General features: G+C 50.1%; 1 protein-coding gene across 3 annotated transcripts in view; it reads right to left on the reverse strand.

Annotated features, from left to right (window-relative positions):
* The window catches only part of PTPRS (protein tyrosine phosphatase receptor type S), a 100,305-nt gene extending 80,595 nt beyond the window's left edge, over nucleotides 1-19,710 (reverse strand). For 2 of the 3 annotated variants that reach the window (XM_074163560.1, XM_074163558.1), the window contains exons 1-2: nucleotides 19,438-19,525; nucleotides 713-858 (exon numbers count right to left, since the gene is read on the reverse strand). In XM_074163560.1, coding sequence (XP_074019661.1) covers nucleotides 713-858; nucleotides 19,438-19,525 — 234 coding nt within the window. Of the gene's footprint in view, nucleotides 1-712; nucleotides 859-19,437; nucleotides 19,606-19,664 lie in introns of those variants that run through there. The other variant, XM_074163559.1, reaches the window with a different exon arrangement.
* Nucleotides 19,711-19,936: the final 226 nt, after the last annotated feature.

Consider the following 19,936-nt stretch of genomic DNA (forward strand, 5'->3'; position numbering starts at 1 on the left):
TGACCCACCAAAACGGCTCTGTAAGAACGAGCCATAGCAATGGTGTGTGTGTGTGGGGTGGGAGTTCAGAGCACAACTGTGATGAAGGAGAAGGAAAGAGACCCAAGCAAAAACAAAATAAAAATGAACCCCCGCCTTGTTCTTCCATCTGCACAGGCAGCTGACACCACAAAGCTCCTCTCAGCACACAGCTGCCTGGCAGGGCTGAGTCCCACAGCAAATTCCACAGGATGACCTCCTAGTCCTTGTTCCTCCACTCTCATTTCTATCTAAACAATGCCAATTGCTTGGGTCTGGTTGCCAGCAACTGTAATGTTTACTCCAGGCTGTCCCAGGGTTAAAATAATGAGCCATGGATGGGTATGAAAGGTGCATTTACAGAGCTGAAGAAGTACTAGCTTAGCTGGGGTTTCTTAGGGAGGGAAGAAGGCAGCTTTATATTATATCCCAGGAGAGGAAAAAAACCCAACAAAACAAAAGAAAAAACTCCAATAACGTAAGTGACACAAGCTCTCTCTTGCTTTGGAACAAACCCAGCTGTTGACACAGCCAAGAGCTTGCATTTCACTCCTTCTGCTGTTAAAACTCCTCCCCTTCCAATCCTCCCTTCATTATCAGGTCTCAGAATGGCCAAAGAAGAGCATTAGCTGCTTTGTGTCAGTCTCTCTCTCTTTATACATACACAGACACAGATTTCAAGGACATCTCTTACCTCAAACCTTTGAGAGTTCACTTTCTTCCCTTTCTTGTTCCAGGTGACCCGTGGCTTTGGGTCTCCAGTCGCTTGGCATACGAAGGAGGCCACCCCTCCTGACACACCGATTTGGTCCACAGGTTTTTTAATGAAAACAGGGGGACCTTTAAGACAAAAAGAAGTATCATCATTGGCACAAGGAAAGAAAAACTCTAACAGACACTGTTTGTAATTAGCAGTAGCATTATCACTGCTATTCTCTAATGATCCCAGATGAAATTAAACCCCTTGACCTTTTAGGAACAAACAGTCTTTACCTCCGTTTTACGTATGAAGAAGCTACAGCACAAAATGATTAAGGGCCTGATCCTACAAAGAGATTTCAATGTGATGATGTTGCAAAGCCTCTCTTACTTCTGAAAAGTGGACTTATAAACTGGTTTTGTACAGGGGAAATTGCCCTTCCAAAGCCCATCTAATGATCATCACCAGAAGTTGGCAGAGCTGAAAACAACATGTAGAAACACTGAACTGCACTTGCCAGATCCTAGCAGATGGACAAAACACAAAGGAGTGGGGGAGATTTACAGGAATATAGCCAAGGCAGGGGCAAAAGCTGGAAGAAGCACCATGAAATAAATGGAGTACAGGAGATCTTGAGGATGATGGTGTGAAACAGGCTCATGCCAGTGGCTTTGGGACATGAAACCTCCTTGGCTTGTAGATCTGCAAATCTTTCCCCTGGCCCTCGCTGGCCCATTTACACAGCAATGGGGACGCCATCCTTTGGAACAGGTAAGTAGACAGGATACAGCCCAACAAACCGAAGTTGTGATCATTTCAAAGCAATCCAGTTGTCAAGACCAAGAGCATGGCAGCCAAGTCTGCCGTCTGCTCCCGCAGTTCCCCTTCCCCTCTCCTCCCCGCTCTGCATCATGAGACATCTGAGAAACCCAAGGAATTCACACCGCTAAAGGAAGAAGCCAAAAGCTCCTCAAACTCCTCTCATAACCAGATGCTCAAAGGTGCAATGATGCCTGAACAAACACACTCAGAGCCTGGGGCTGCATTTTAGCCAGCCTGGACCCAAGGGAACACCACTTGAGCTTGCAGCACCTCTCCCTCACCCCCTGCCGCTGATTTCCATCCGTGTCTGCCTTCAAGAGCATCTCTGCAAGGAGGGGAAAGGATGCTGGGATGGACTTTCTGACCAAGGAAGGTCTCAAGGGCCTTCTGATGAGAGGAGGATGAGGCCAGGAGCGTTCGTGCAGAGCCCATATTGCCTCTGCCCTCAGGGAATCCTCCTTCCGTGCTCTAACCTGTTTTCCCTGCACAGTTTCCTCTCATCTAGTTAGTTTAAAATTTATTGAAATATTTAAATCACAAGGCCACAGCTGTGTTCAAATAAAATCACTCAGATCATAAAGTTGCCGTCTGTTATTCTTGAGAAAAGTAGACCACATGACTCTGAAACGTGTATATTTATGTGTATATACTCAAAGTCTATAAAATAAGATGTAAACAGCCTACCAAAGAGCTTAAGAAGAGGGCAAATGGAAGCTAGAGAGATGTCTCCAGGGTCTTTTAGGGGTCGAAAGACAAAAGGAAGCATTCCTCCCTTCCCTGCCTGGTGTAGCCAGCAGTATATAAATAAAAGCCACCGAGCAAGCTCATGTGATGCAATCAAGCATTTGTTTCCATGCTGGAGGTAAATACAATTTGCTGGAGCTGTTTACGTCCCACCGAATGCTGTGTGTACAAAGCATCGGATTTATAAATATCCAAATCTATATTTAGAGGTCAAAGTCTTCTTTGCAATGTTACAGCTAAAGGTTATCAAGCAAGTCCCACTGGAGGTACTGGCACTGGGGAATCTGTCTTCCATCTCAGAAAGGCAAACCCAAAACTTTGCTTCAGGCTAAAATACAAAATGCTCCCTCTGCCCGCAACCTGACTTCCTTCCTCTCTTCTCCTCAGTTCAATATCCGAAGAGTTTGCAAAAGTCAATTCTGAAGGTACAGTCAAAAACATCCAGGGCTTTTAAGAACAGTTTATTGATGCGAGTTCGTTTCTTAAAATAAAAGCCCCTAATAATCCTTAATGTCACATATACATTTAAATGGGTGCAAGTGGTACGATGACAGCACAGCTGAGGAGGAAAATGAGGTTCTATTTCTGTCCTGAAGAAAGGGATGGTGCTCCAAAAATTAGTGAACCTGGAATCATTGCTCAGCATCCCTTTTTGGGGACCTCTGTTGACTCAGTGAGTGGTAAGGGGGAAGCTGAGTTGCTCTGTGAACACTGCTTTCCTGAGCTCTCTGCAACGCTGAACTGCCTACGACAAACTCAGACAGTGAGAGACAAAAGAAAAGAAACCAAACAAAAATCCCTATCAATCTATTAGATTTTGCTACTCACTTGGAAAAATTGGTGAAAAATCAAAGCTAAATTGTTGATTTTAAAATCATCACCCCTAGTCACTGCAGCGCTTGTCACTCCAGCCCACGCCAATCGCAGAACAACCCTCTCCCCTCTGGGAAAGAGAAAGCCAGCGCTATCGCAGGCAAGGTGGTGATGATACAGAGCTGAAACAAATTCCTACGTGCTGCGTAGGACTGCCACAGCTCTGCCATGCCAGGTCCAGCTTGCAGGGAAACACGCAGTTAGAATTCAGCCTTCAGCTCTGCAAATTGCTTCGAAAGGCTCCAAAAGCAGGAAAAAGGTGCCATGTGAAAGTGAAGCACTATCAGCCCACTCAGAGGGGCTTATGTGTTTCCCCTCATCTGCCAAGACTGCAGGACCTCAGTTTTAAGGAAATAAATAAAAATCAGAGACAGGCATTTTCCAGATGACACACTTGCAGTCCAGGAGATTTTTATATCACTTCACCAATCTCCCCTCATGGATAGTTGAAAGCAAGTCAGTCTTGGAAAGACTGAGTTTGAGTTCCACCTAGCTCCAGTGGTCACAAGAGATTTTTCTTTTTCCTCTTTTTCTGCTTACAAAGTAGCAGAACCTGGCTTTTTGCATTATCAAAACAGGAATGGAAAAACCTGAAGCTTAAAAGAATTTTCCTACTACGAGAGGTTTCCTGCGGGGTCTGGGTTTCCGGAGAGAAGGTTGAAAAGACCGGATGGCTGCTATGTATACCTGTGATTCTTCTCTACAGCTTCATGGAAAGCCATCAAGTCCAACTGAACCTTTCACTCCTGCCCACCGCCTACGCACTTCCCAAAAGCAACAGCCAGGGCAAGCGACACGCTGGAGAGTTGCCACGGACTGTAAGGAAGAGACACATATTCACTATCCATCCCGTGGGCTCTGTAATTGCATCCGCAAAGATGGTCAGCACACACACCGTCTGCCCTAACCTCCAGACAGCTCTGCCCCTGCCCTGCCTCCCCGACCGCTGATGGGACCGTGCGCTCACCCTCCCGGTCAACCCCTGTGCCGACAACCTCCAGTTGGCTTTGCTTTCCAAAGCACAGGCCTAGAGAAACATGGGCGGCACCGGCATCTGTTCAGAAGGGACATGACGCACATTTGCTGCTGGGATTTTGCGAATTCTAACGCAGACGTTGAGAAGAAGCTGCGAGGTGACAGGGGTGGGGTGTCCTACTCATCCCCAGAGCATGGTACGACGTCAGCCCACGTACAAGGCTGCACACCAAGGCAGCTTTCCTCACAGAAGAGGAAAACGCTGCTGCCTCCCCTCTCCTTCCTTCCTTCCTTCATGCGACACCAAAGCAGAAAAAGTTCTTCAAATGCAGTCATGTAAAAAAAACCCCAACATCTCCCTGCTACCGATACACAGATGACAAAACAGTCAGAGAAGCTTTACAGCAAGGAAAGCTTGAAAGGCATAGGAGTAGGGAAAAGGAGGGGACATCTCACCCTTTAAACCCAAACGTCCCTCAGGAACTGCTGCCATGGTGAATAGCGGGTGATGGACGAGGAGCGAGGGAGACAGGCTGGCCACCATATGCCTGTCTGAAACATCAAAAGCCAAAGACGGAGAAAGGGATGGAGAACCCAGAGGTGGTTTGAGGGGTGGGAGAGAGGCAGAAGCACAAATGGGCTTAACATATCTGAGCTGACAGCTGAAGGGGAGCGGGGTGCAGGGGAGAGAAAAAGAAAAAGCACAGTTGTGAGGTTGCACCATGGATCCTTCTTCCTTGCTCCCTGTAAGCCTGGTCTCCAGACCGAGCTGGCTGCCCCTCCTGCCAGCTCTGCAGGTGGGTTTATGGAGGGACAAGAAGGGCAGGGATGCATTTAGCCTTGCAGACCACACCACAGGGTAGGAGCAGCTTTCAACACACTCCCCCAGAATGGTCCAGCCACAAAATGTGAGAGACAGCCCGAAAAGCTGAGGGGAGAACTAGCATCAGCTCAGCTAAGGCAGTCGGATGGAGCCCTGGCTGCGGAGAGGGCTGTGTCAAACCAGTATGGCAGCCGCCAGCCCACTTCCCACCTCCCCGGGCAGTTTCAGGGAAGGCTGACCAGTGTAAACCCGAATGAGGGGAAGGAGAGGCAGGTCCTGGTGGGGAAATATTGACTCCCCTGGGCCTTCCCGAGACAAAATTGTTTCTCAAAGCATTTCGTGTCAGCCTGCCAGATCAATACCCTCACATCCTCCCACTGCCCTCAGCCAGGATGCTGGCTCAGGAATACGGGACAATTTGGGCAATATATGCAGTTGGCCAACGAGAGCAGACTGAAGACAGCCCCTGTCCCCCCAGCCTGGGCTACACACACACACACAGCCAGACCCTGCCCACACCATGACACTCTTGAGGACCCTCAGTCCCGTTACACGCAGGCCTGGCCAGGGGCACACAGCCCTCTTCCTCTCCGCCATGGGGGAAGAGATCACCCCACGCACTTTGCTGCCAAAATGGCTGAGAGACCTAACTGCGACCTAAATTGCTCCTCCCTTCTGAGATACAGCACCCCAGCTCTGGGGAAGGTCTGAGGAAGAAAGCTGCTCCCACAGGGAGAGGGACAACATGTCAGTCGTGTCGTCTTCCACTCGCTCCCCACAGGGGAGGCCTGGAGGCCACCGCCATAGTAACAGGCCTGACTCCTGCCTCAGAGAAGGCCCAACTCATGTCCCCTCAGCCCCACAGCTGCCAAGGAAAAGTTCCGAGGATGGTCCCTGACCATATTACTGTACGATTTGCCCCAGCTCTGGGTAGGAAACGGGCCGTGTGTGTGTAAACCAGCCCCTCGCGGCGCAGGCTCTCCCTGAGGGGGCTGCAGACAGACGTCTCGCCATCTCTGCTCCCTCCTGACCCCCCAGCGCCAGCCCCACTGCCAGGACCCACTGCGGATTTTAGATGGCAAAATGCACTTCTGTGTGTGCTTAACACCCCCGCCTTCTGCAGCCCCCTCACACCACCCCCAGGAAAGCACCTCCACAATGAACAAATAAAGACAAACAACTTATTCTTTCATCTGGCCCCAGCGCCGAGAGCAGCGTGAGCCTGGCTCAAAGGGCCCCTCGCCCACAGCGGCAGCCATCCACGGAGACAAAAGAAAGCCAGCTACAAACCGCGTATTTTAAAAGGCTTTGCTTCCAGTTCTGGTGCCGCCGGTCCCTGCCGTCCTCCTCCTCTGGCGGAAGCCCACGCGCCGGTCCCGCTGACCCATGGCGCCGACACACCAAGTGTGGGGTTTCAGCTCCTCCTTGGCCGGTGAATAAACACCCATTATCCCCACCCCGGGGAACGCAGGGGTTCGCTGCTGTACCCGAGACCCGCCGCTAAAACTAAAGCAAAAGCAAGAGCACAGCAGGCAGGCCATTTTCTTGCCGTTTGGCCAGCTTATCATAGCCTTCCCCAATGCGCACGGCAGCCATCCTTTTGCCCATCACTCCTGGTCGATCTTCAACAAATGGCCCCGTGGTGCCGAGCCTGACATTTCCCTGCAGAGCTGCCCACCGTGAGAGCGTGCCCACACTACTGGAGAGATTCAGGGTACATTAGCCATCATCAGCCTCTACCCTAGCTCAAAAATACCAAACAGACCAAAATTCACCCTTTTATCTGTCTATATGCACATCTACCTTTCAAGAGCAAACTTAAAAGAGGAGACCATTAAGCCATTTACGGTCAATGTTATTTTGCCGTTAGCGTTAGCACACCCCAATTTACTCTTCCAGGCTCCAGATGATTCCCATAATCGGGATTCAGGTCTCTGGCTCTGACGCAAATTCGGCTGACCTTGGGCACTCACCCTTCCCCACACCTCAGTCTGCCACACGTAGCGCGGAGGTGACAACCCTCATTTCTCACACCTGCCTGTCTTGGTCTAGACACTACATGCAATTTGGAGCAAAGGATGGTCTCCGAACAGACCTGTTCGGCACTCAACACCCTAGGTGGGATTGCACACAACTACAGCCTCTAAATGCAAACAGAAGAAAAATACAAACAAAAGAAAATAGCCACAAAAAAAAAAATCACTAGAAACAGAACTCAAGAGACTTTCTTCCACATGTACTTCTTGGCGTGAGAAGAAACAAAAAAAAAACAAAAGCCAGACAAAAGCTTTTCAATCTCCCAACAAGCAGGTCATGGTAGCTTGAACTGGGACTTCTCTCCATTATTTCTCACCCCTCGCTAACTTCAAGGAATCCAATGGCATTCTCACTGGCACACAAAGGGTCAAAGCCCCCTCTTCTCCTCCTCCTCCCTCTTCCTCCTCCCCCTTCCCTTTGGTTTTTGGGCTGAAACTTTCTGCTGATCTGGTGAAAATCCATCTCCCTTTTCCACAACTGCTGACAGGCTCACGATGGGAGAAGGAGCAGAAGGTACTCCCCCAGCTACAGCCTTGGGAGGCAGTGCTTTCATCTCCCCTCCTAAGCACCTCTCCAGGAACGCGAGATCCGGGTCCAGCCATGAGCCGAGTGTTTGTTTGCTAGTTTGGGAAAGACGTGTTTTACACATGTGTACTGCTGCGGTCTGTTTGCATGCAGCAGATGCATGTCCTGGATTTGAGGGATGGGGATGGGAGTGCTGAGCAGCTGGGGACGGCCCGGGAGCAGCAGAGGAACAGCTTTGTCACACCAGTAAAGGGGAGCTAAAGAGGGGAGCAGAGGGTAGAAAGGATGGGAAAACTGGTGGGGATAAGGAGAGATCAACAGGGAAAATGCAAGAGAAGTGGAACAAGATGGAGTGGAGGGAGGTGTTCAGAACCAGAGCAAGGAAGTGAAGATTAGATAGAGGAGACAAACCACGGAGCAGATGAAAACAGGAGAGAGCAGCCAAATTTGAGACAGATGGAGAGTGGGGAGCAAGAATGCGATGTTTGGAATGGGTACGTATTTCAAAGCAGCGGCATTAGGGAGCGGGGGAGCTTGCAAGAGGGGTAGAGGCAAAAAAGATGGCTCCATAATTTACATTTTTCTTCATGAGAGGAGTGAGAGCCGCAAACTGGGAGCAGGACTGATGCAGGCTGTGGGGAGGGTCTCTATGGAGACACTCAACAAGATTGAAAACACCCTTTGGAGAGGTTCTGCAGAGACTCTGGTCCCCTTGAAATCCAGGGTTTTATTGACAGATCTTGCACTTTTTTTCCAAGAGTTGTTTCTCAGTGCCTCACAAATAAAATTAAAATGAGGGTTTTTCTGACAGAAAAAACAAACAGGGAGTGAATTATATTCCATTTCCCCGTCAATAACTTCTCCCCAACCCAGTCGTCTTATCATCATAAAAAGTCCATTAAGCAGTAATTGGGGAGGCAGCAGAACACAGGGCTTGTCCATGAAACAGAAGCGCGCTCGCTCCCCAACTGGCCTTTTCTGGGAAGGCAGACAGGATAATTATAGGCTTCAGACAGAGACTTCCTCTTACTGTCAGCAGCTCTTGGCTCCCTTCAGGGAGATGGGACTGGCAAGGTTGGGCAAAGGAGGGTAAAAAAAGATCGGGGACATTTTTTCAGAAGTTAAATACTTCCACCTTGCTATTCCCCTGCTGCTCATCCACCTGACTCAGAAAAGCTGGGTTATACACAGGTGAATGCAGGCTTTTTCCCCTGTTGGACACGAGGGAATGTCACTTGAAAGATCACCCCCTCTCCCTTCTTGCAAGGCCCCAGAGAAGGAAGGACAGCGGTGAAGGATGCGACCCAGCGTGGGATTTAACACGAGCAGAAAATAGGTGAGAAAGATCAAGAACACATTTCACACACCTTTGTCACACCAGCTGTCCAACAACCCCAACACCCGCTCCCTGCTGACGCCAGTCCCACCTTGCCCCTCAGCCAGGATGAAGCAGACCCATCGCAGCCAGCACACATCAAGCTGTTCTTGCCATGAGGCTTGTAATTTTGGGGATCTGGCACATCCACACAGCCTTCAGGCTCCTGTTTGCAATCCAGACCCTTTGGAAGAGGAGGTACGAGCCTGCGGCAGTGGAGGCAGGATGAGACTAAGGCTACCAAAGATCTATTCCTAGTTCTGACACCCAAGGTGAGAAAAACCACGTTATCCTGCCTGCTGGAGGGGAAGCATAATCCCTCCTTCTGGTCTATTTAAACTGCTCGTTTTCAGGGATGGGACCATGCCTTATCACATGGGAACAGCAGCGAGGATGAAGTCACCCAGTTTCGGCAGGAATTCTCCAGGCTACCATCATACATCCGAATGTATGGAAAGGATCCGCCTTTCCCCATAGCTCAAAGGGTGTCTGTCACTGCCACAGATCAGTCCCAGCCCTAGAGAGTGGCACTTTGGGGATACAAAATCCTTTTCTCTCTGCCTAGTGCCTGCACCCAGAGCCTTTCCACCCTCCCTCCTGGTACAAATCACACCGAGGGGCAAAGGAGCAAGTAAGTGGTAACACAGATGGACCTCTGGCCAGGATTCTCATTCACCTTCTGGCACCACAACACAACGCCAGGAAGAAAGATGCTCCTTGTGACCAGACAAGCGATACTGCCGTGTGAGATGGCAGCCCTGGGACCAGCCGCTGAAGGGCCAGCTAGCACAGGAGCACACGCAGCCTCAGCAACGTGGCAGGCCAGGACCCTGGGGGTACACAAGTGCTTTCCATCAACTGTAACAACATCTCATTCCTTATTTGTCCACAAGTCCTATAACAAGGCATAATAACCCTGAGCAGAGCAAGAGCAAAAAACCCAAGGAGCTATCCTGGGAACTTAATGAGGGCCCCTTGTCCATCAGTGTTGTGACAGCGATCCCAGACTGTTTGCAATCAGAAGCTTAAGGCAGGGAGCTCTCCCTCCCCTTGTCGTGTTGCTAGGACAGCTTCTGCTCCAGCCATGTCATTGATATTGGCATCCCGGAGAAGCTCAATTCACCCCCTACCTAGAAAAGACACAGCGAGAAAGGACTTGGCTCTTTACTCAACTTCCGCTGCTCTGTTTGAGTCACTGAAGGATCAGAGTCGATGTGGGATACCAGAGCATGAAAAACCACCTCCTATGGGACAAGCCTGAAAGAAGAAAAAGCTTAACGAGCAAGGATCCCAACTCCCAGGGGGTTGTGCCATCTTAATATAGCCCGGCAGAGGTCCTGAGCCACCGAAAAGTGACAGCAGAGTCAGCAGCAATGGGGAAAACAAACCGCTACAAGCTTCTGCATCTCATGGTCTCTCAGAGAAAGCGCAGCGCTAGAAGCCCCCAGGATGTGATCAGGGAGATCAGTTCTGATCCCGGGTTTAGTGATATGACAAAGACCTTTGCAAAATGTAAACATGGAGCTAGGTCCCCTGCCTTGCATCGCCGCTCAGAGGGGCTGCAGCACTACGGTAGATGTATGATCCCCATCAAGATTTGCCAGCTAATACATGCCTGCAGGGATCATTTGGGGATGGAAGGTACATTGGATAAACAAAATATCGTCTGATAAAACTCTGCTCTTTTCCTCCTGTAAATAAAAGCTATATTACTTCTACCTACTAGCTGTAGTCTACTTCTTTCTTTCAGGCAAGAGAGGAAGTCTCCTGGTCTACAGGAAAAGGGCAAGGTGCAGCTCCTACCGCACAGAATTTTGGTTATTGTCAAAAGCTTGAGACATCACTCCTATCCAACCCCTGGTAAGAGCCTTCAGCCCATTTCCATGGAACAAAAGGAGATTCTGGGTACACAATCTTCACACACCTTACCCTGGGTCTTAACAGTTATTGTGAGCTTGTACTGCTCAACAGCACTGGGACTGGTCAAGGGAGCTCAAGATGGGAGATCTTGAAAACAAGAAATGAAAGTCTAAAAAAGCTAATGGAAGAACGCAACCTGTAACAATCATGACCTGTATCATACCAATAACATCAAGGCCAGGTTGGACTGGGCTTTGAGCAACCTGGTCTGGTGGGAGGTGTCCCTGCCCAGGGCAGGGGGTGGGACTGGGTGGCCTTTAAGGTCCCTTCCAACCCAAACCATTCTGTGATTCTATGAACTTTGGCTCCTACCGCAGAAGTCATTATAGTTTCTGTCTCTGGACCACAATGCTCATCATTCAGATTTGCAGTGGGCGCATCAACACAAAATTAGAAAAAAAGCGAGAATCCAACAACAGTGCTGAGAACTAACAGCAGTGGGAGCCTAAAAAATTCAGCTTTGGGTTAAGTAGAGATTCAGCAAGCCCAAAAAACAGTGCAAGACATGAGCAAGAAAGAAATGGAAACATGGAAAAGCAGTAGCAAGGACCCCTTCAACTCTTCTGTCAAAGACAGTGATTGAGGAAGATGAGGGTTTTTTTAGTAGGACAGGTTTCTGTTCGTGTTCAACACCTGCCAAGAGATGCGAGGGATGGCTTCTTAGCAAAAGGCTGTAACGCAGCCCCTCCAGGCACCAGGGCAACCTTTCAGGAGAAGGCAGTCCCTCAAGTGGTAGCTACCGGAATTAACCACAATTAGCAGATCTTATAAGGAAAGGGGAGCATCATAACATTCATAAAGAATCAAAAAAAAACCCACACAGAAAGGCCTCAAAACCAAACAGATCCTACCGATGCAGACAGACCAAGGAAAATGAGAGCTGAAGGATCTTCCTGGATCACTGGATGATCCCAAGAGAGCCAGTCTCAACCTTTAATAGCTGAAATGAAAAAAACCTACACCGGCTTTTAGAAATTCATTCAAAGAAATCAAAGTCCAGGCTAAAGATTTGTAAGTGTTGGCACTCTCAGACTAATTTATGAATAAATCTACGAATTCTTACGGAGGTGAGGGAGGAAGAGGACAAAGGCAAATTAATTTGACTTTATTAATTAAAAAAACCACCAAGTTTCACCACCCCACCACTCTTTAGAGGTTGTGTGAGAGTAGGGGGGGAGTTATGCTCATTAATTATGCAAAAAATGCAAAACTATCATGCTCTGAATGAGTTTAAAATAAGGAGAAACCCTTTCAGAATGGGGAGAAATTACTCCCCAAGGCAGCTGAAATTTCTCTTGCAACTTCAAAGGACAATAAATTATTCAAATCGCTCGCGCCACTCCACACGCTCTCTCACTCTCTCCCCTTCTCAATTTTATGCTCTCGAGTCAATTAAAGGTTTGGAGGACTCGGAGAAACTTTGTAGAATGCAAAACCAGCAGCAGCTCCTTCTATTTATTTATTTATTTATTTATTTTTTTAATGTTTGCTTTTCCTCTTGGCCTCAAAAGGAGACAGAAATGATTCTGTGCATCACAGATGAAACTAGCGGCGTTGGTTTTAACCCACCCCGTATGAAGCAGCAATGTTTCACGTCTGCAACACGATGGGACGCGCTAAAGATCCTCTACGCAACGCTCCTGTGAAAGCAGGTCAACCCACACTCCTTCCCCGTCAACTGTTCAAATCCCTCGTTGCGATATCCCCTTTCAGAATCTTAGCAGCAGACGTCCAAGATATATTTATAATGCTCTCTCCTGGCAACCTCCGGGTCTGGGTTAGCTGTGATCTCTTCCCTGGTCACGCTGGTATCTGCTGTGCCCTTGGACGGAAGAGGTGGCTCCTCTGCCAAACCGTAACCTGACTATTTAGCGTTTGCAGTGTGAGAACCTCAAACCAAGACTGAGACTAATTACACCGGACAACAGGCATGGCGAGAGGAGACCTTGCTCAGAAAAGCAAATCTAGAGAAGCAAAAGGAAGGAAGGAGGGTTGAGAAGGTGCATTCAGAGAGCGAGGACGCTCCCGGCTCCTGATCCAGTACCCAGCCCGTGTGATGGTTTGCTCCACCACACGCAGCAGATGGCATGAAACGTGACTGTTTTCATGAACTTTAACAATCCCAAAAAATTAAAGGCAGCTGCAGTGCAGGGAACATCACAGCTTTCTAAGGTGGGAACTGGGACCAATTATGTTGCAAGAGAACATCCTTGACTGGAGGGGAAGAGTGGCACAGAGTAAATAAAACTGTTCTTCAGAGACTGTGTCTCACAGGCCAGCTCGAGCCCAGATTCCATCCCACGCACGCTGAAGAACGACATTCCTCTGGTCGGGCGTCCTTGAAAAACATTCTGCTTTGCCTTCTAAGAATTCTGATGGGCTTGCCAGGCCACAGAAAGGGTGGGAATACCCTCGCAGAGTCCCTCTAGTGACCCAGGAGATTCGTATCGAGCTGGTTTTCAAAAGACACCACCACACAGATCTTGCCAGGCAGAGGAAAGGCTGATGTGACCCAGGGTCTTGGTGAGATACCAGAAGGATCCTGTCCTTCCTGGCAGCACGTGCAAGAACTGTCTGGGTGAAAAGCACACCCGAAGGGGCAAGTCACAAAGAAATAAGTATTGGCTTCCTGGAAAACCTGACACAGAGTAAAAGCCCTAGTTTTGGCATCAAGGTATGGTGAAGACAGACATTTTCTCCATCACAAATAGGACGTAGATGACATTTTCACACAAGCCGCTCGTTTACACAACAAACAGATGCTCTTTTCCCCTAACTTAGCCATCTAATGAAGCTGAGCAGCCAGAACCTCTGGTGGGGAAAAGATCCTTTACCAGGAGACACCCATGACTGGGTGCCAAACACCCGTGGCTGCTGCTGTCCCCAGGTGCTCCTCAGCAGAGATTAATCTAATAAGCGTTCGCAGTGTGGGGCACAGCTGAGACCTGGGAGGTGACGGCCTCCCTTGCCCCCAAGGAAGCTCTTTCAAAAGATGATTTATTTCCTCGCCTGGTCCTATAGAAGGCACAAACTTTCCAATCTGAGTTATGTAAAAAAAAGAGAAAAAAAGGAAAAGACAAAAAAAAAGAAAAGAAAAAAGAGATACATCACTTGATCCAGGCAGGAGAGGTTTAATTTAATCAGGCACTTAAACAAGGTGACACAGAAGCTTAAATCAGTGTCCTTGAGTGAGACAACAACTAGTCCAGAACCCTCAGCAACCACAGGCTAGATCGCAGCTGGCAGACGGAGAAGGCGACAGAGGAAAGGGCAATTCAGAAACAAGGACAGCAAGGTGTCTCCTTGCCTAACACGAGCGGTGAGTGGAGCCGGGGAGGGAAGGAGGGACCTCTGCCTTCTGGGTGGACGTGATTTCAGACGCTGCCTCCTCTTGCATACCATTAGACTCTACTCACGTGCAACACACATAGAAACTCCACTACCTCCCCACCAACCACACAACCTCCCCACCGACCACACAGAATCACAGAATGATACGGGGTTGGAAGGGACCTCTGGAGATCATCTCCACCAATCCCCTGCCAAAGCAGGTCCACCCAGAGCAGGTCCCACAGGAACGTGTCCAGGTGGGTTTGGAATGTCTCCAGAGAAGGAGACTCCACCACCTCTCTGGGCAGCCTCTTCCAGGGCTCTGCCACCCTCACAGCAAAGAAGTTCCTCCACATGTTTAGATGGAACTTCCCATGTTCCAGTTTGTGCCCGTTCCCTCTTGTCCTGTCCCTGGGCACCACTGAAAAAAGACTGGCCCCATCCTCCTGACACCCCCACTTTAAGTATTTATAGGTGTTGATCAGATCCCCCCTCAGTCTTCTCCAGACTAAAAAGACCCAAGTTCCTCAGCCCTAACTTCTGCTGCCCCTCCAGCCCACCAAGGGGAAAATGCCCTTCTGCAGCACCCTCCAGCAGATACACTGTCGTGTACCTCAACTGCCCGTGGGGCAACTCGGCCTCACCGCATTTTGACACCCTCCTTCTCTCAGGACAGTGCTGCTGCGTTTTCACAAATCAGTCTCCAACACTTACACACCGAGCAGCTTCTCCCACGGCGGAGACAGATTCACTTCCCACTGATGTCGTCTTAATGTGTCTATCAAGTTCTAAGGTGGAGTCTTCTTGATTTTTAGTACCAACTTATCTGACAACTGCTGTCTTGGCCAACAAGAGATCAAAGGCAGGACCTCCGGAGCTAAAAGCGGTGAGCTCTGCCGCAGAGGCTAATCCTCTGTGGGTAAGAGCACAGGAGGAACCACCCAGAGGAATCAGATACACCTGGAAGTCGCTGTGATCTGGATCTCAGTGAGACCAGCCGTGCAGTCAGCCACCAGCTCCTACATCATCCCCACAGCATGGAGCATACGCGCTCCACACTCCTTTCCCCATTGCATCAGCTCCCAAAAACACTTTGCCAGCCTGAACATGGACCTACAGGAGCTGAGCTCCTCTCCCAACCCACCCCACACGTTCTCCAGCCTCTCCGCACGCGGGGTACGACCCTTGCTGCCATCTGCTGCCAGCCCCCACGGATGCATGGCAGCTCACGGAACGCCCGGCATGAATTACTGTCTTCTGCAAATTAACGAGGGAGCAAGGGCAATTAAAAGGGAAGAAAGCCAGGGTAATGCATCATAAAAGGGACTTTATTCTTTTATTTTGTCAATTGCAATTTAGATTTAATTATTTATGGTAATACTTCAGAGTGTGCTAGTAACCGTTCTATAACGTGATTTATAAAAGGAAGGAAACCTAAGTAATAAGTAATGTTCGCTACTGCATCTGCTATTAAATCTTTGCTGGGGCGGAGAGCCACACACCAGCCTTCTGTGTATGCAAAGTACCAATTAGCAAAGCACTATTGTAAAACGCAAAGGTTTAATCAATGGGAAAAAATCCACTTGAAAACAGCGAGCATGCTGATTTCCGTTATAAAAAATTACCACATTTCTATACAGTAAGTGGCTTTTTATCTGCAACTGAGGAGCACTTGAAGCGGGCACGTTGTTCCTTCGGGTGGCAGAGGAGGGCAGAAGGACCCGACCACTGCCCCCAGCCCCGGTCAAACCCAGCTGCGCTCCCGGGCAGGAAAACATCCTGCCCAGCGACAGCCACCCAGAGGAGCCTCGTCTCGTCTGTGCACAAAATGAGATGTTTTTAAGGCGCTCGCTGCAGAGGTTTTATGACTCGGGCTGGGGACGTGACCGGGAAACAGCACGGCTTGGGTCTGCGCCCAGGTACGTCAGCAATTTGGGAAAGTATTCCCCTCCCCGGACCTGTATTCAGACCCCATCTGTCTGTCTGCGCCGTCTGGTTCTCCATAAGCTCCGCGGGGCACCAGACCTGCCTCCTTGGCCCTGCAGCACATCAGGGCACAGCTCCCGGGGAAGGCCTCCCCTGACTCACCGCAGTATTAGCGTTACTCTCACAACCGGCTCAACCCTTAACAAAATGATAATACATTCCATTTAACGAGAGGCCACAGAAAATAATCATGGAGTTAGCAATTTCCAGCTCTACGGCTGCCCTTGACCATACAGGAGAAACAAAGAAAGTGTCCACATGCAACCAAAGAAAAAGAGAAGAAACAGGTCTGCCATGTACCTTTCAATTATTATCCTCTTCAGCTTCCCAAGGAAGAACAGCAGGCTGAAAGCAGTGTGGTGCTTTGGTTTTTTAATTTAAATAGCAGTTTCCTTTAAATAGAATGTTCCTGCCATAGAAAGATTTAAATCACTGACTGAGATCAATTAGCCTAGGAAACAAGGGAAGTATTTTAATGGTCCTTTGATTGCAGAGGCCGCGGCTCCTCCAGCGCTGCACTGGAAGAGGAGGCAAGTTCAAGCTTTCAGCCCCGCGCTTTGCTGCGAGGGGAACCATTCCCCTGCGAAGCCGGGAAGATGGTGCCCTCCAAAATCTGGTGTCCCGGGGGTTTTCCTACCTGCAACGAGGGCTTTCCACCGCGGCAGGGGCACTGCCTGGCACCGCTCGCCCCGGGGGCTGCAAGGCCTTGGCAGCCCCTTTGGTGAATTAGGGCAGGAAATCGGGTCAGCATCGTGGCAAGCGCCAGCCAAATGGATGCCGGCCAAGGGATTACGCGAGAGGCAGTGTGAGAGAGCCCAGGGCCATCTGATGGGAGAGGACATTGTCAGAACAGAGTGACAGCTCCTCACACACTCTCCACCGTTGTGACAGACAAAGCTGTTTGCATCCCTCGGTGGGGACCGGCTCGGATGCTACGGTCCCTCCATTTGGAGGAATTCAGCAGCCCCTCCAAAATCAGGAGCGATCAAATTCATCATCAACAGGAGGTAGCAGAGAAACTCCCAAAGACTGGCCCCTAATGGGGAGCATCCCCAAGGGCAAACAGGTCAGGGAGATGCTACAGCTTATGAGAAGAGAACGCCTGGCCCGATTTCATCTGCTCATCAAGCAGGTAAGAGCAGCCCGGCCTCGGACACCACGTCCTGCACCCTGCAAATTCCCGTATGCACACCTGAGACCAGCAGGAGGAAAAAAAAAGCATAAAACCTCACAGTTCGGGATCCAAGGACACTGCAGAGCTACAGGAGAGAGAAACTTGGCTGTCAGCAGCAAGGTGTCCGCTGAGCAGTGACAGATTTCAGCAGGGCTTGGGCCACACAACTGGTGCCTTCTGTGCCTGATGAGCACCAGCCCCTCCTGAGGGCACATCTCCACCCGAAGAGCTCTGTTGCAGTCAGATAGAAGGTGGGATCTCCCAGCTCTGCTGGAATCTCTCAGCAAATCTCACCCCACAGAAAACAGGGACGGACAAGATGCTCGTTTCTTCCCGGGAAAACCAAACCCACAGAAAAACTGAAGTCACATGGCCATGATTTTGAGAAGCCCCGATTCTGCAGAGTGCCCACTCCCAGCAGGGAGCACACGGGGCTTGGTGTACACTTAAGAATAAAAGGACTCCAGTTTTCACAGCACTGAGACATCACAATAGATGAATCGGGGCTTTGCTCATACAGAGAGGCACTTGCACACACAGGAACTCTCCATCTGTGCCCACAAAGCTGCACCGCTTACTTTGAAAACAAGAGGACAAAGGGATTTGGCCAGGAGTGTTACAGCAAACCAGTGGCAGGACTGGCACCCTGGAGCCCCAACACTGGATTTTTCACCGTTAAGCGTCCCCTCCTCTCCTGACTCTCCCGCACAAAGAGCCAGGAATGGAGATTCCTGCTTGCAGTCCCCTGCTTTTGCAGGAGCCAAGGCAGGCAGCAGCCTCCTACCACTGGTGCCCACCCTCACGAGCCAACAAGGCCACCCTGAGCCCAGGTGGGACACAGAGCTGGCTTTAACATCTGTCCCGGGCGCTCATCAAGAACCTACAGAGTATCTGCTGTAGGACCCTGGAAAATAACCAGGACCTTGAAAAAATACTTGGGCAAAAGGCTCTGCCAGGTTCCTGGCTGCCAACCACCGCACTGTTCCTGCGAAACTGAACCCGGATCTGTCTTTATGAACCAGCAGCACCATCTGAGGTACAGCCTGACCCACAGCTACGCACCAAAAAAGTGTCCCCGGAGTTAACCTCCCAGAGCCCAGCCCCCTTCCAGGGCTTATTAAATGGAAAAAGAACAAAAGGAATCTTTATCTTTCTGCACACGAGCGTCTCTCCCTGCAAAGAGGGCCTAAGCATGAACCGAACAAAACTCAGGAGTGAGACAAGGGCAAATCTATCCCCACTCGCCTACTGCGGAGAAGAGAGAAAGCACCGCTCAAAAAAACTCTCCCAGCAACAAAAGGTCGAGGATCCATTCAATCCCCGGTGACCGCGTCATCTTAATAAACCCCGATAACGAAGCGATTACGTTAAAAGCTGTCAAGGGCTACGCTGACCAGAGCAGCCCTCTCACCGGCTTCAAGCAGCTTTGCTGGGGAGGAAAAAAAAAGTCATAATTCTATCAGCTTGGAAGATTCTATTCCCCACTGATCCCGAGTGATCAGCCTTCATGTTGAAGGAACATTACATTCAAGCCACTGAAAATCTTCCCTTTTTTTTTTTTTCCTTCCCCTTTTCATTTTTTAAAGCAAGAATTGAAAGGCAGCAAAGATAAAAACTGTGTTAAACTGGAACCGGTTCACTCAGGGGAAGAAGAAACATAATACTCTTTCTTTGGACGCTGTTGTGAATCCAACCCCAGCGAGTAACAGGACAACGGTCACCGGTGTCTGACAGACGCCTGAAAGGCAAGAGCAGGAGAGGACAATATGGGTGAGTGGGTGGGGATGGGGCTGGGAGGAAGGGGAGGAAGGGGAGGAAGGCTCCAGAAGGAACTGTCAGGCAGCTCCCTCCCCTTCTCTCCAGTTCTTCGGCAGCTTTAGGGGCGAGCTGAGACCCAAAGCAGGCTGTGAGGACCTAACTGCCCTGTAACATCCCTCTATAGCGGTACTGGGAACAACAGGAAAGCACTGGTGGAAAGCTAAAGATGCTGGGAAATTGAGACACACAATCAACTCTTTAACGCTAAGAAGGAGGAGGAGGTATTTTCCTGGCTCTAAGCGCTAGAGCCTGTTCCTGCTGTCCTTCTCCAGGAGTGGGTGAAGAAAAGGGGCAAGGGGACAGCAAGAGTCACTTACTTTCCGCTACGCAGCCTATCAGCAGCACGGAGAGGAGGTTCACGAGGGAGACCAGCGAAGACATCCCAGGGCTGGGAAGGATCCTCATCCTCTGCAACAGCCTTCAGCCCCAGCCGGGAAGGCTCCGGGTCAGCAGGACTCACAGCGTCTCCCCAGCGTTGTCAGCACCTGCGGATGCACAAATGGAGAAGGGAGAGCACTTAGAGAGAGGAAGGACGTCGGCCGACATGGCAGGGGGAGGGAGAAGCTGAACGGAGGCCGGAGAGGCAGCGGGGCACCGGGAAAGCGGTGGCTGTGCATGGTCCCTGCGAGGAAGCCGGGCAGCCCTTCGCCTTGGTGCCACCAAGGTCTTGGCCAACTCCATCGCCAAACGGACTGGTGGGGGCAGGAGCCCAGCCTGCTCCAGCCTCCCTGCCTCGGCAGGTAACGGCGGATTTCCGTGCGTGAACTCACACAAAGGGAGGGAACGGCGCAAGAAAAAGAAGCGTAAGCGGGAGGC

This window comes from Numenius arquata, chromosome 25 (assembly GCF_964106895.1).
Source record: "Numenius arquata chromosome 25, bNumArq3.hap1.1, whole genome shotgun sequence".
In the NCBI taxonomy this organism is placed as follows: domain Eukaryota; kingdom Metazoa; phylum Chordata; class Aves; order Charadriiformes; family Scolopacidae; genus Numenius; species Numenius arquata.